Below are 14,756 nucleotides of genomic sequence, written 5' to 3'. Positions count from 1 at the left end.
AAATTGGATTCAAAATGCTTCACGTTGCGTCACATCAACAATAATCCTGAACTCATTCAATTCAAATAATCATAAAAACAGACTGCATTCACTCAACAATTAGTGTAACAGAAAGAAAAACACCTGGTTTCTAAATGTTTATTTGAGTGTAGCTGCCTGTCAATTCAGATTCACATTGAAGCTACAGATTAATGCGGTTGCATTCACGGCCATTCCTGTACATTTGTTGAAAGAAATGACAGAAAAAGACGCAGAGTAAAGTGATGTAATCTGGCAGAGAAAGTGCATGTGGGCACATGGGCCGAGCGGTGCCGTGAGGGAAGCAACAATGCAGCCGACAAGGGGGAGTTTCTTCTTCCAAGCGCAATGCAATCCCTACAAAAATTCCCAGTGACTTCAGATCCAAGGAGGTGGTGATATTCATGGGAGCACGATTCAAACTCTCTCTGGAGTAGAAGACCAGCTTCAGCAGTCCTGGAGCCAGCGAGCTGCTCTTTTTTTGCGCCACATGTAAACTAAAACAGATGGATTAAGGTTTGCGCAAAATAATAATCTGATCAGCGCTTGAAGGACAAAAGTTAAAAGTTTATCACGTTGGACTGACGTTAGGTGTTTATTTGACAGCCTGAAGACATTCTGAGAAATCTTACCTGGGCATTATGAAGAGGTGTCCAGGTATTTTTTCATTCTTGGGAAAGGATACCACTTTATTGAACTCGTGATTTTTAAATTTTTGCTCTGTATTTAGTGTCTCTTGCTAAATCTGTAACGCGACCTGCGCTTTTACGCGGTATTTTCCAAAACTTTACACGTACAAAATGGACCGGACTGGATTTGCTGTTTTAATTGTATTGACTGTGTCAATGGTGCGAGTTGGTGACAGTCAGAGGGACACAACAGGTGAGAGGAAAGAAGGCGCGCAGACAGGATGGGCGCTCTGGGACCAGCAGCCATCCCGGGAGAGGAGTCAAGGTCACTCTCCAAGAGGGCAAACGGCCGGTGTGTCCGCTGAAGCCTCTCCTGAGTCCATCCACTCTGCGATCCTGATACGCGTACCCAGGCACACATCATCCCGAGGGGATGGCAGGCACACATCCATAGCGGAACCGCTTCACGCAGCAGGCGCTTTCCGGGAAAACCTTGCGCCCCGGGATGGTGCGGTGCGCACCGCCAGACACCCGGCCAGCCAGCAGCACAGAACCAAAGCAAACCGCAGGCAAAGCAGCAAGCCCAGTTCTGCAAGTACAAGAAGACTTATTGGGTAAGAATGACAACCATGTGCTCCACAGTCTGCCACACAAATACTACATTGTCAAACGGTTTAAGCCATTCTGCTTCGCGCAGGATTAATATGTTACTGTTTGGCTCCATGTGGCTCACTGTAAGGTGCTGCTGCTCCTGCTAAGCAGAGTTTCTATTCCTGCAGGGAAACCAAGAGATAATTAAACATAATTGCGCAGAGAAATTACCTACAGTGTCAATCCAGAACAGTGCAAACCTGCTGGATATAATACATGAACCTGTCATCTAGGATGTGAAAGAGATGCATTTTAACAAAATCTGAATAATTGCATGTATATCTTGTCTTCAGGGTTATGGCAGGACATGGAATAAATCAAAGTTTAACACTGTTTTGATTAAGGATTGAAAGTGGAAGCATTGAAGCAGAAGGATGAATGAAAAGCATTTGAACTGTTGAGACAAATGTAATGCCGTATTATCACTGTCCCCTCCCTTTACACAGGGCTGCATTTAAATCATAGTTGGACAGACTGCTTCAAACCACTTCAATTTGTGTGCCACAGTTTTGTACTGTTTTGTGTAGCCAAGTATTCTAGTGGCACGACCGGAGCATTTCCTGGTGAACATTTACAATTTTGCTTCCTGATCAAAAACACCTGTTTCTCCGATGGCTCTCTCTCCGGACTGCAAATTAATCCTTTCTTCTGCTTCTGTTAAACTCCAAACAAGATGACTGGTTATTTCTTTAATAGAAGCCTTTTCTTGTTAAACAAACCCCTCATGCATCCAGTTGCTTCTTCCATAGGAACAAAGCATGATACAAACAGGAGGGTGAGTGTATACATAATAATCAGAGGGTGATTTGAATGACTGACATTAAATATAAATAAAGTATGTATTTTTTGCATCATAACAGTTCTTCTTGCCTGTAGGAAATGGATTGTTTTTATGGTCGATTGATGTGAATATCTACAGGAAATGGTACAATTCACCCAACAGATACACCCCCTGTGGGCAAACATATGATACGTACCGACTTGCCTTGATTTTAATGAATCTATGAGGATTGGACAAACCTACAGTATACATTTCAGTTCCTGGCCTGAAACGGTCCCATGCCCCCACCCCCCCACCCCCTGCTAGTTGCCGATGCCTTCTCCTGTTGAATTGACTTTGTGGTTCAGGACCTTGAAGATTAACTCGCTATTTACAACAGTTGACACGGAAGTGAACTGATAGTCAGGGATGTTGTCCATTTGCATTTTCCTGACTTTGTGCACAGAAAAAATGTCATCTTGTTCCCCATTAACAAGCCCCTATCCATCCCACCTTAAAAACAACATTTCTCAGCATATCCGTCAGCTTGTCAGCTGCACTTATGCATGGTTGAATTGAGATGCGGTCTACCTAAAGCACTATATAAAGAAAATAGCTGCCTGTAGTATTAGATCCAACATGGTTTATTGCAGCACAGGGCAAAAGGCTTGCTCGACTTTGCCAAAAAACATAGTTCAGTGTTTAATGAATGGGGTTCTTTGAGTTTTAAAGTAGCATATAGATGGTGTAACGAAGCTCTGCGGGAGCATGAACTTAAAACACTATGGCTGTTTGATTCACAAGCTTTGGATGAATCATCTGCTGCTTGTTAGAGAAAGTGTGTTCATGACACATTTCCTCTGCCTTTTTTTTTTACAGTATTTTACAGTATGCTGTGGCACTTACAGGCCTGGTTCACTTAACTCTTCTTATAACCTCATATTGACTCATTATGACTCTCAGAATGACTCTCAGTATGACTCGCCGTCTGTTTCCAGTGCACCTGTCAGAAGTTCGACTGATTCGATGGTGAAACAATACCCACCACCTCGTGTTGGGGTTTTAAACAAAAATATAGCGAGTGTGAACATGATGCTCTATTCTAACCTGTGGAATGATCTTCATTATGCTGCCTAATGTTCTCAATTATATGCATATATTCCCTGATGGAATTTGATTGTGATGATTGATGACTTTGGCACAGGCCCAATAAGATGTGTTGGATTCATGACTAAGCTAAGCCTACCAGAGGGCCCACACAACTGTATATCATCCCTGTGACGCCCCAGTAACACTTTCACTATCTAATGAGTGCAATCCAAGTGAAGTCAGTGAGTCAGTTCCTGTTATCTGCTCAAATCACCATGAGTCAGACAGCCACTTACTGTAATAACTTGTGAAAGGATGATGGGGCACAGATCCATGCCAGCACACTGACTGTTGCCCTGAAGTTGCATTCTTGTGCCGTTTCATCTATATGACCACAGAAAATAGCCTGTGTGACAAGTACAGATTAAAGAGTGCAAATAATCCACTTGTCTTTTTAAAACTTGTCATCTCTCATTTACTCAGTGGTTTACAGAAAATGCCGGTTTGCTTTTCATGTTCTGTGTATCTCACATAATCCTCTGAAGACTTAGATAACTGTATTCACTCCGGACTCTCACATAACAGAAAGGGGGGAATCTAGGTCCGCATTCAGATAGAATTTCATGACTTGCCCTGAAATTTTTATCCCAGAAAATGAAATTACAGTGCGATCTCTGAGGTGCTCGTATCAATAGTGGAGCCACATCAGAGTGATCTGAAACTATAATAGCATTTGCAATCAGATTAGTTTGTCATGCAAAAGATTGAGGCTTTCCACCCACCCTCTCTGTTATTGCTCTGGATTATGAAGAGGCCCACATTATTGAAATAAGTTGTAAACTGTACTATCAGTGTCTCATTTCACCCTGGTGTCTGTGCATGCCTTTTTTCAGGCCTAATGTCTGTGGAGGTCAGCAGTGCTGCTCAGGCTGGGCTTTGGCACCAGGGACCAATCGCTGTATTAAACGTAAGTGAAATACAACTTCCATTCAGCTATGAAAGACAATTATTTGACTCTTTGTGAACGCAATTCATACATGTTTATAAAATGTTTGATCATTCCCCGAAACACATGTACTTATCATGTCCAACATTTTAAAGCTGAGAAACTTTACAGACAGAGGCTTTCCAATCTTATGCACTCATACGGAATAATAACACAGTAAATGAGTACTGAGGACTATCCTGTCAAGCCGAATAACCCAATGAAAGTTTCCAAGGGTGTTATTGCCCCCATGGTTATGTTCATCATGTGGTGTTTGGCTTTTCTTTGAATGTAAGATCCTTGAATGGAAATTACCACCACTTAGCATTTGGCTGTCTTTTTGACACAACCTCCTAATTATGGGAAGAACTGCTTCTCCTTTAATTTGACCACAGCACTATTGAATATCCTGACTGCTGATGAGTAAAACTGCAAGAGAAGACATAGCCTGTGAATAAATTACAGTCCATTTATTTAAAGGCTATTTTGTTAAAAAGAAAAAAATGATAGAGTTATCCTTAACTTACACCCAAATTATCAGAGTCTGATTATTGGTCTCTTCTTGGTAAGGGGCTCGTATAAGCTTAAACCAGATTTAGTCTTTGCATGTTGTGCTTCAATCTCAGGTTTATGACCCCCTATGTTTGCTGCAGACAAAAATAACAGGCTGGAACTGAAGCTTTTTAAAGAGAGTTATCTTTAAATTTTACGAGAGAAGTAAAACCCACATGGCATCTGGCACTCATTCACTGACACAGTTGTCTTTTGCTTTCATCTCTGTCTGTCTATCTATCCATCTATCTATCTATCTATCTATCTATCTATCTATCTATCTATCTATCTATCTATCTATCTATCTATCTATCTATCTATCTATCTATCTATCTATCTATCTATCTATCTATCTATCTATCTATCTATCTATCTATCTATCTATCTATCTATCTACCTACCTACCTACCTACCTACCTACCTACCTACCTACCTACCTACCTACCTACCTACCTACCTACCTACCTACCTACCTACCTACCTACCTATCTATCTATCTATCTATCTATCTATCTATCTATCTATCTATCTATCTATCTATCTATCACGCACGCACGCACGCACACACACACGCACGCACACACCAGCCCTGAGATTACACAACCAACTGATTGGCCCCTGCAGCCTCCTAATTAGATCCCCTTCCCTCCCGCACTTTCCTTCCATTTTTTGTGAAGTCCCAGCTAAAGACACACTTACCAAGGTGTAAAATACATTTAACATGGAGCTGCAGTTACCCAAATTAAAAAAGTAAATACTTGATCTGCCAGAAAGTAACGGGTCCAGTCTAACGAGTCTGTGTTAAACAAGGCAGTACATTTGAGCAGGCCAGGGGTCGGTCCAACCATCTGGACCCTCTTACAGCTTGGCCCTCACCCAGGCCTGACTGGAGGCAATGCTATCATCAGCTGAGTGAAGCCTCACTGCCGGCACAATGCCAACACAAAGGCTCTGGGGTGTAGCTGAGACTGGAAGCCCCCTTGTAGAAGACCTCCATGGAGGAAAACATGCTCAGGCAATCCTTATTCAATCCTGCCTGAGACCTGGGCTGTTTGGTAGGAAATGGCAGAATTAGAAAACATGCCCACATTTTGGGAAAGAAAAGGAGCAAACCTGGAGAGTGGGAGCACCAGTTAAAGTAGTGGCATTTGAGAAATTGTCACCGAAGGCACTGAAATAAGGCCTGATATTAAAAGTGTGAGTTGTAGACTTCACCCAGGAGGCCGGATTGGGTGTCTAGAGTTATGGTTTCTTAACAATACGTTCTTGTTCAATTGGACTGAGCTAAGACCAAATATATGACAGGAATTGGATCACTAGTTGTCCACTGAGTGCACTTGCATTTTTTTTGAACTATGGTTATAAAACACCTTTGCCTGGCTCTCTGAAGACTGAGTCCCTTCTCTGTCCTGGCAGGACTGGTGTTGACTCTTGCATGTTGCTCTTCTTAATAAACAGTTGGTGTAAATTCCATGGGCTGAAAGTTGCCAGTATTGTGTTGCAGGTTATTTGGATTAATTTAGGTGACCAGAAGATTCCATTTCCACTGCTGTCTCTTGCTTGTTTCTCTTTTATTGAAGATAACTGTGATTGCAAATTAAATTTCTCATGTTTTCATGACTCAAATTTTATCTAACCAGTATTAGTTTCTATTGAAGGTGGCTGAGAACCAAAGGTGTGTGTGTGTGTGTGTGTGTGTGTGTGTGTGTGTGTGTGTGTGTGTGTGTGTGTGTGTGTGTGTGTGTGCGCATGGTTTTTGCTAAGCCAGAAAAGTGAGGCCAGGTGTAAGCTTGGCTGCACTTCTGTCTGCTTTACTTGCGAGCTCCTGTCAAAATGAATAGAGCATCTTGTTTTTCAGCCAGCAGTATTCTTATTCCCTGCAGTGCTGAGATTCACATCTGCTTATCTAAAAGTATTGTTGTCAAGATGAAGAGCAGAGGGAAGCCATACTGTAGCGTGACCAAGTCAGAGCACAGCAGTAGTCCCCCTTTCAGGTTTATGAAAGAAGACTGTCAACTACATTACTGTAAGTGATAACATTCACTGTCTTGACACAAAAAATGATGAAATAATCACGCTCAACACTGGAGATCCGCTCAGTATCTTCAGCCTTCACCCTAATCCCTATTGATAGTTTACCACTGGCCACTTTGAAACATTTCCCCAACAAATCAAAGACTTCATTCATAAAACACACCATTCATAGTATGGCATAGGACTGTAATTACCAAAAAGCCAAAACAGCAGTAATGTTGCCATACTGCGAAAGACTACAGAATCTGTTTACAAAATAGTAAAACACTCAGCTTTGGAGTAATCAAGAGTTTTAGTTGCTGAATTCTCAGATGGATAAAGTAACCCTCAATTAGATGTATTGTAAATTCAAGTAGAATTACTGTTTTTAACTTTGGAAAACAACATTTCAACAAAGTAGCTGAGAATATGTTCGAATCTTATCTGCTCACTTTTGTATCTGCTTTGCAATACCTAACTCCTACCTTTGTTCATTGGCTCTCTCATGCCTGGCAGTAAATGGCTTCTCTGATAGGCCAGTTGAAAGCACACAGACAATGGGAGCTAAATGAACCCTTTGGCAAGCTGAGTTTAGATACCCACACAAGAAAAGTAGTAGCTCTCTGAGGCTGTTACCGTTAAATAGATGTGCTTAAACCTGAATGCTAGTGTCAGTAATATAACGTGCTCATGCCCACATACTGATGCTTCACAGGTATAGACACGGCCATACTTTAGTGGGTAATCCTGCTAACCTTTGTCATTTAGTACTAAACACAACGTACAACAGAGGCTGCTTGAGTTCCATCTGTTTCAGAGGTTTGTTAAGTTTTAACCAGTTGGTGGTGCTAGATGTGAAGATACTGATTAGCAGTTATTATAATTCAGCCTGAGACGTATGATTTTATTCTAGGATTTTAATTTTCTATCTAGCTTTTTAGAGACCTGCTGGAACTTTCAGCCAACATTGGACGTTCGTTCTTACATCAAAAGCAAGGAAAGCTTAGTGTTGTTGTAGCTCATAGCAGCAGGGGCACCACGGATCAGACATGTTTTGTAGCACTGGCCTTTCCAGTAGACACGACTGTTTTAGTAATTGGATTAATGGCATGGCTTACCACACACAGAGTTAATATGTGGGACTATATAGAACTCTCCAGGACTTTGCAACACAGGCAGGAGCTGGCTTTTCATTTAAACTGAGGTCAGAAAGTCTGTTGCATAATTAATTTCACCACATTACATAATGTATGACAATATTTAGGATGAAGTATTCAGAACATATGGCAACTTGTTGCAAGTACAGCCAAAGGCGCCGGATTTAAATCTGCTGCTCTATTGCAGCCCGAGTGAGTGCAGATGAAAGGTGTATCATTCATGTGGGGCAATAAAGTTGTTTTCACTCTCTTAAGCAGGTGGTGATTGACAGAATGAAATGTGGGAGAGAGGAGTTTCTTTTTGATAGTCTTCCAGTTTTCTTTGGCAAGCTGTTTGAATCGAGCAATCCCAAAAATAACTCCTTATACAGAGAAATCCCTTTGTTGCTTTCTTCTCCCGTCACAAGGTGTCTTGTCCAATCTCATATCCTCTCATATCAAATACAACCTTTTCACATTTTTTATGGATTCTTTGTGCAAAATTTCTCTTGATGTGAACTCAGTCCTGTATGTGAAACACAATTACACAAATTTTTTTTTTCATTGGTTTTGGCTCATTTTTTGAAGCAGACAGCATATCCCAAACTGTGAATTCCATTATCATAACTGTTTTTCTGGGACTACTCTTCTGCATGCCAGCAAAGGAAAAACCTCACCCAAAACATTTCATTCATGCTTAAAAGTCTTGTTAATGTGTCAGAAACTTGGCCAGAGCCTCCAAAATAAAAGGTTGTCATTGCGTGAGCTGCATTGGTCAAAATGTTGAGATTATTTTTCACCATGGCAGTCAACACTGGAAATGTTCTGTACATGCAGATCTTTGTTTTACTGACATTGACCTCTTACTGTACTTTACAAGAATGTTTTGTCTAAGTGTTGTGCATCACACTGAGCCTTTAGGATTCAGATTTCAACAGGATGGTGTGGCCATTGGTGTCATTTACAACTAAATAGTTTACCAAATGACATAAACCTGTGTGAAAACCTGCAATTGCAAACTAAAATCTAAATAGCTGTATTTAAATGGATAATCTTGCTTCTAATTGGTTTCCGAGGACGTTTCTTTTATTTTTGCAAAGCATGACACTGAGACTCAGCTCATCAAACAAGCCATCAATTACGATCAATATCCCACATACACATTTGCACCAAAATATTTTGACTTCCCAGCAGTTACAAAAAAGTTTTTTCAAAAATCTGTTGCAAACAAATAGCTAATTATTCCAAGCCTTAAAGCAAAAGCAAAAGCAAAAACAAATCTTTAATGCTCTGCTGCAACATATGTGAAGCAGCTGGTGAAATATCAAGGACATACACGTGTGAACGTTTTCTGAGCTAAAAAACTGCTCAAAAACGGAGGTTCATCATCTTCACCTAATAGATACAAGCCGTCTCACTTTGCTTTTTGTTAACCTCCCTGGCACATGGCAGAATATCCACACGAACATTGGATGCATTACGCGGAGATGTGTCCTCCACACTCACCCCGAAACTCATGCTGAACCTCAAGGAGTTGGCCCAGAGACAGTTGTGCATCAACATTACAATATTCACTCTTATCTGCAGTCGTCACATGTGTTTTTAATTGTTGAAAAAAATGATTGTGCATAACAAATGTTTAAATATATAGGGGTTGTGGCATGTATACTTCATAAGATACATTAAGTCCCCATGACATCGATAGCAGTGATACATTCATTAGCTATTCAGTTTTTCCTCTATATGAGACAATAGCCTTTGGAAAGTGTGTAGCATTTGTGTACAACGTCCCACTAGCAGCTACAGAGATCAGTTTATCTCTCACTTTACGTAATGGAGATACACTTTATGAAAGAAAGAGGCCAAACACAGATGACAACCAAGCCTCCTCAGCAGCATCATGTAATTTTACAATAACAGGAGTTTTTATTTTTTAAATGCCGGCATTTCTTGCAACCTCTTTGATATCACTGCTGCACAGAGAACCCCAGATCTTTCCTCAGGTTTGCATGTTGTGTATGGATTTGAGGGTTGGGGTTGCTCAGTTCATAGTTCAGGGGCATGGCGCTCCTTTGGCAGCCCTGTGGAGAGTTATAGCCCATTAGACAGACCTGTAATCAATGTGCACCCCATCATACCAAACCCATCATTAGCATAGATGTTAACCAGCTCAGTCTTATTGTGTCTCCCCATACCAGGAGTGCTGTTTTCTCCACTCCAGCTGGTGTGTCTGTTTGTAGGTTGCAATTGGGTCCTGTATTGGCCTCCTGCACCACATGTTTTAGTAATTGCTACCATGAACTAAAGTGTGATGAAAATACAGTCTTACTCAGCGTCTGGAGCCTAGACATTTTCCTGAACGACTTCCTTTTTGTTTACTTCTATGTCTTTTTTCATGAGCTGTTATAATAGAGAAATAACGAAGAGTGCAGAACTCAACTGGCTGTGTAAAGATGCAATGTGTTCTTCAATGAAACGTTCAGCTTTATATTTAATGCCGTGATACAAAAAAACTGCACATGCTCCAGCAGATCCCTTCCATCTGAAAAGCAAGACTGGTCTTGAGTGACACTTGAGCAGAAAGTGATCCTCTCCTTTTGTCAAACACACACACACACACACACACACACACACACACACACACACACACACACACACACACACACACACACACACACACCGTGAGGACGCAGTGTTATTCATGCAGCCCGTAGACTAACTTACATTACATTATATCGTCCTGCTGCTTCAAGACCATATGGAAGTTGTTGGGAAGTGATCTCTCAGGAGGATGGGGTTTGTGGCTTTATGGTGAACACCACGTCTCACAGTGGCAGTTTTACAAGTTGCACAAGAGGCACACGCCCCCGGATCCAGATATCCTCCACAGAGAGCCGCAGCATATGGCTCATTAGAAGCCCAATGTGGGAGTCTGAGTTTTGTGGTGGAGGTATGATATAGCAGGCCTTAAAGTAATGTACACAATGTCATGGGTCAGCTGTAGGTTAGCATAATCCTTCCATAGAGCTGAGGTAGGTTAGGAGAACAAAAAGTCTCACCTTCCATGACAGAAGCACCTGAATCTGGTGAAATATTACCCTCGTTTGTATTTGCCACAAGGAGAAATTAAAGGATCAGTCAAATAATGTCAGCATCTCCTTTCCATCTGCTTCTGCTTAGAACAGTAGTGGATTTTGATTCCGGAGTTTAGAGTTAAGGTAACAGCAGTTGTAGGCAGAGCCTGAAATGTTAGCACTGGCAGTGGCGACCATGTGGAGATCACATGCTGTAAAGAGATTAACACTCATTTGAAATGATTAGCATTGAGGGGTAATTGTGTTTACTGCTCAATAGACTAATTTCTACTTCTTCAGTGGACGGTGGGAATGAATGAAAATCAAATATTTGAGCTCTGCTGACTGCCCTAAACACTTAAATCTAGTCTGTGGTTACTCCTAAAGATTACACAGGAGGGTTAACAGACTGTATAATCAGCTACTGGAGGAGTTTAAGTGCATTAAGCACATTCTACCTAGTGCATTACATCCTTATCTTTTAGAATGGATTCAGAAATAGCTGATCAGGCTGCTTTAGCCAGTCTTAACTTCTGTGGCGACTGCAAATGCTGTTTTGTCTTTCATTCTGACTTCCCTTCTTCCTCTCTTTCAGCTACAGGGTTTGAAATTGATTTCAATCAGTCCTTTGTTCATATTCTATTTAAGTCCCCAGAGCATCTCCCAGCTCTTAAATCTCATAATGGCACATAATGGCCTCAGTCTGTAGAGTCCTTCAGTCCATAAAAGATTATTGCGATTATGCTTTCATTACGATTATTATTTTCGAAACTGCCTTGTTAGCTGTGGTTGTATTGTTGACCAGAGTAAAGTGAGGAGAGTTCTCTCAGTGTTTATTCCATGTTTTGTCAGATATCGGTTTCAAATTGCTGATTGACAGAATTGTCGGGGGACAGTGAATCCCTGATGGATTGTAATGGACTGGAGATAAGCTCCAAGTTGGAAATGAGAGTCCGTTGCAGGGGGGATGAGAATGGCAATGTTCCTTGGATATGATGCAAACTGAAGCTTGTAACAGGTAACTGTAATCCACCCGAGAAATTACCACCAGTACTTACGTCAGTAAAGACCCCGGGGACCCCGGACTTTAATGTTCCTGCAGATTTATTTTGTGATTGTCTCAAATCTAACCAAGAAGTCTGACAATCAAAACAACGTTGCTTTATAGTTTATATCATTAAAAAAGTGAACCCAGAGTTGAAGGACAGATATTTGCTTTAATCACAGTCACTCATGCAGTGAGTGTCTCCTGAATTTTCCTTGTGCTGCTTAATTTTTAAAAGCCTGAGAAAAAGAGACACATAAATCTCATTTGGACTGAACCTCTCAAAACTCTGTGTCTGAAGCCTGAACCATGAAATCATTGCCAGCAAAATTAAATTTTTGAACAATGTCTTAACTGAACCTTCTGAAACATTTGCCATATATGAGCTTTAATTTATATATTTTTTACTAAGTCTGGAATTTGTTCATATGCAAAATGCAGATATATGTGTCTGATTGTATACAAGTTTATTGAGGAAAAAAAATCTTATGACGCAGAAGTCTCAAAATCCCAATAGACATAGAGTATCAAATACGATACACTTGGCTTTAAAGGGTTAAGACTGAAATGACTGGTCAATGCCCAAAAAATGGGCTGTGACTGTGTCCATCCTGGCCATGCAACAGGATGTTGTGACCTGTCCACTCAATATCAGCGCAGCTGAAATGTTTGCTGGTAGTTATGCAGTTCAGACATCACACTACTAAATGGATATCCCCTTTTAAGTGAGCCATGACACTCCAATCATTGGGTTATTTTTCTGCCCACTTCTGTTTCGCGTTCGAATTTATAGGGTATATTTGTCACAAGAGTCAATTTCCCTGGACTCTGTGGCCCATTTCAACCACTTCTTCATTCCCAAACTTGAGGTTAAACAGAATCTGGGCAAGGTGGTGGAACCCAGCCATCCTGAATTTTACTTAGAAGATGTATTTAACTCCTTTACAAAAAGAGGTCTATCAATTCTTATTTTATCCCACAATGTAAAATTTGGCTCATTTACCAAGTTCAGCGAATCTATAAACTCAAAATGTGTTTGCTTTATCAAAATATAGCTACATTTTCCTCAGAGTAGTTAAAAAGAGATGCTTGAATGAATTAGACGGTTCAAATAAAATTAGTTTCACCACAAGGCAGAAGAGAATGGTGATTGTCTGATATTTAATCCTCAATTTGTTATTTTTCTCATCATATCACCGGAATACAAAGTTTAATTTAGCGGTCTTTCAATTTGCATGCATCATGATCTAAGAAAGCTAAAACACAGAGCTTGATTAGGCATTCTTTGTGGGAATATATCTGTGGAAACAGTATCTACACAGCACTGTCGTATTTCTGTCTGTCTCTTTTACTTTGTGTTCACGTCATCCTCTGAGCTGAGTGTGCTTTTACTCAAGACTGAAAGAAATATGACGTTTCCCCAGAGTCTAAGCATTATCGAAATAACAGGAAGTGTGCAGCAGGTAGAGGACTGTTCGCACCCAGTGGGGCCCTTTTTTGTCTGCCAGCTCTCCTCATCGCCAAAAGCTGTGGCAGCGTTCCTGCCTGCGATCTGTCCACAGCATCTGTGTCAATAGCATTCCAAAGCCCTGTTGACAGAGTGCCACTGTTTGCTTTAGCCACCACAGACCAGTGGCCTGATTTACTGTTTGAACACTCTGTCATAAATCCTGGAGTGCCGTCCACTACATACATTTGTGTCACAAGATCGAGAGCCTGTTTACTTTAAATTGTGTGCCGTGGGTCTTCCAGTGATTCAAGTATCTGGAGTATGATGAGAGGATGCGGGGGTGGGCTGGAAGGGTGACATAGATTATTTTTCCATGACCATGAAATGACCTCAGCGCTGTGTCTTTGCAGACGCTTGATAAATATTATGAGCACATTCATCAATTTTACGTATGGCAAGCGCCTTTTAGATATTGTGTTTTCCTAATAAAGTCGCCAATCCATAGAGCTGTATTTCTTTTAATTAAAATACTATGGAGGGCTGCCATTTGAAGTTGGGTTTCTGCACCCAGTTTTTCCCATTTGCTCAGTTTTTATGGCCTCTAACTTTTATTAACTTTTTTTAAGCTGCTACGGTACAAGCATTCACTGGATGCTATATGAGAGACCAAAGATATTTTTAGGAAATCACCCCGTCTGGAAAAGCCAGGTCTTCTAAAATGAGCCATGAGCCTAAAGCACAGGCTTTATATCTGTGAGAAATTGGATAAGGATATAATGTAAATAATCATATACATTTACACTAAACAGGGCAGCTCAAGAAGGGAGAGAAATTGAACATGACAGCCCCTCCAGGCTCTCTGCTGAATGAAAAGTACAGAAAGAGTTGAGAAGTGAAACTAATGGCCCCTTGATTGAATCAATTTAAACTGAGTTCCTGTGTTCAGGGATCAGGGAAAACCACTTCTGCTACTGCTCTTTCATACAAGGGGGCACATGCTCAAGCGTGACCTGCTAAAAATTTGATATCCGTCTGCGTTCTCCTTTCAGCTGACTGCCAGCCCCCCTGCCAGAACCGTGGCTCCTGCAGCCGACCACATACCTGTGTGTGCCGCTCAGGCTTCCAGGGGTCTCGCTGTGAGGAGCTGACTCCGGAACAGGTGTACATCCATGAGGGAGGCAGCCTGAGGCGTGTTCAACCAGGGACCAACCCTTTCCAAAGAGACCAACCACGGAGAAAACCCCCAGAAAGGATCACTGACGTCAAGGCCCAGACCCCACGACCTGGGATCACCAGACAGCCTGTTCACACTGTGTAAGTGATGCAGCTGCACTTTCCTACCTCTTATTATAGC

The 14,756-nt window shown here is 41.3% G+C and overlaps 1 protein-coding gene across 2 annotated transcripts in view; it reads left to right on the top strand.

The window, feature by feature from the left end:
• The first annotated feature begins 395 nt into the window (after nt 1–395).
• Nucleotides 396–14,756, top strand: part of LOC137610738 (latent-transforming growth factor beta-binding protein 2-like) — an 81,021-nt gene continuing 66,660 nt past the window's right edge. Inside the window, exons 1-3 of one of the 2 annotated variants that reach the window (XM_068338517.1) lie at nt 396–1,261; nt 4,041–4,114; nt 14,452–14,716. In XM_068338517.1, the coding sequence (XP_068194618.1) occupies nt 819–1,261; nt 4,041–4,114; nt 14,452–14,716 (782 nt within the window). In that variant the 5' untranslated portion in view covers nt 396–818. The remainder of the gene's footprint in view (nt 1,262–4,040; nt 4,115–14,451; nt 14,717–14,756) is intronic. The other variant, XM_068338518.1, reaches the window with a different exon arrangement.

Source organism: Antennarius striatus, chromosome 17, assembly GCF_040054535.1.
Source record: "Antennarius striatus isolate MH-2024 chromosome 17, ASM4005453v1, whole genome shotgun sequence".
NCBI lineage: Eukaryota > Metazoa > Chordata > Actinopteri > Lophiiformes > Antennariidae > Antennarius > Antennarius striatus.
This window is presented reverse-complemented; position numbering and strand designations above follow the sequence as displayed.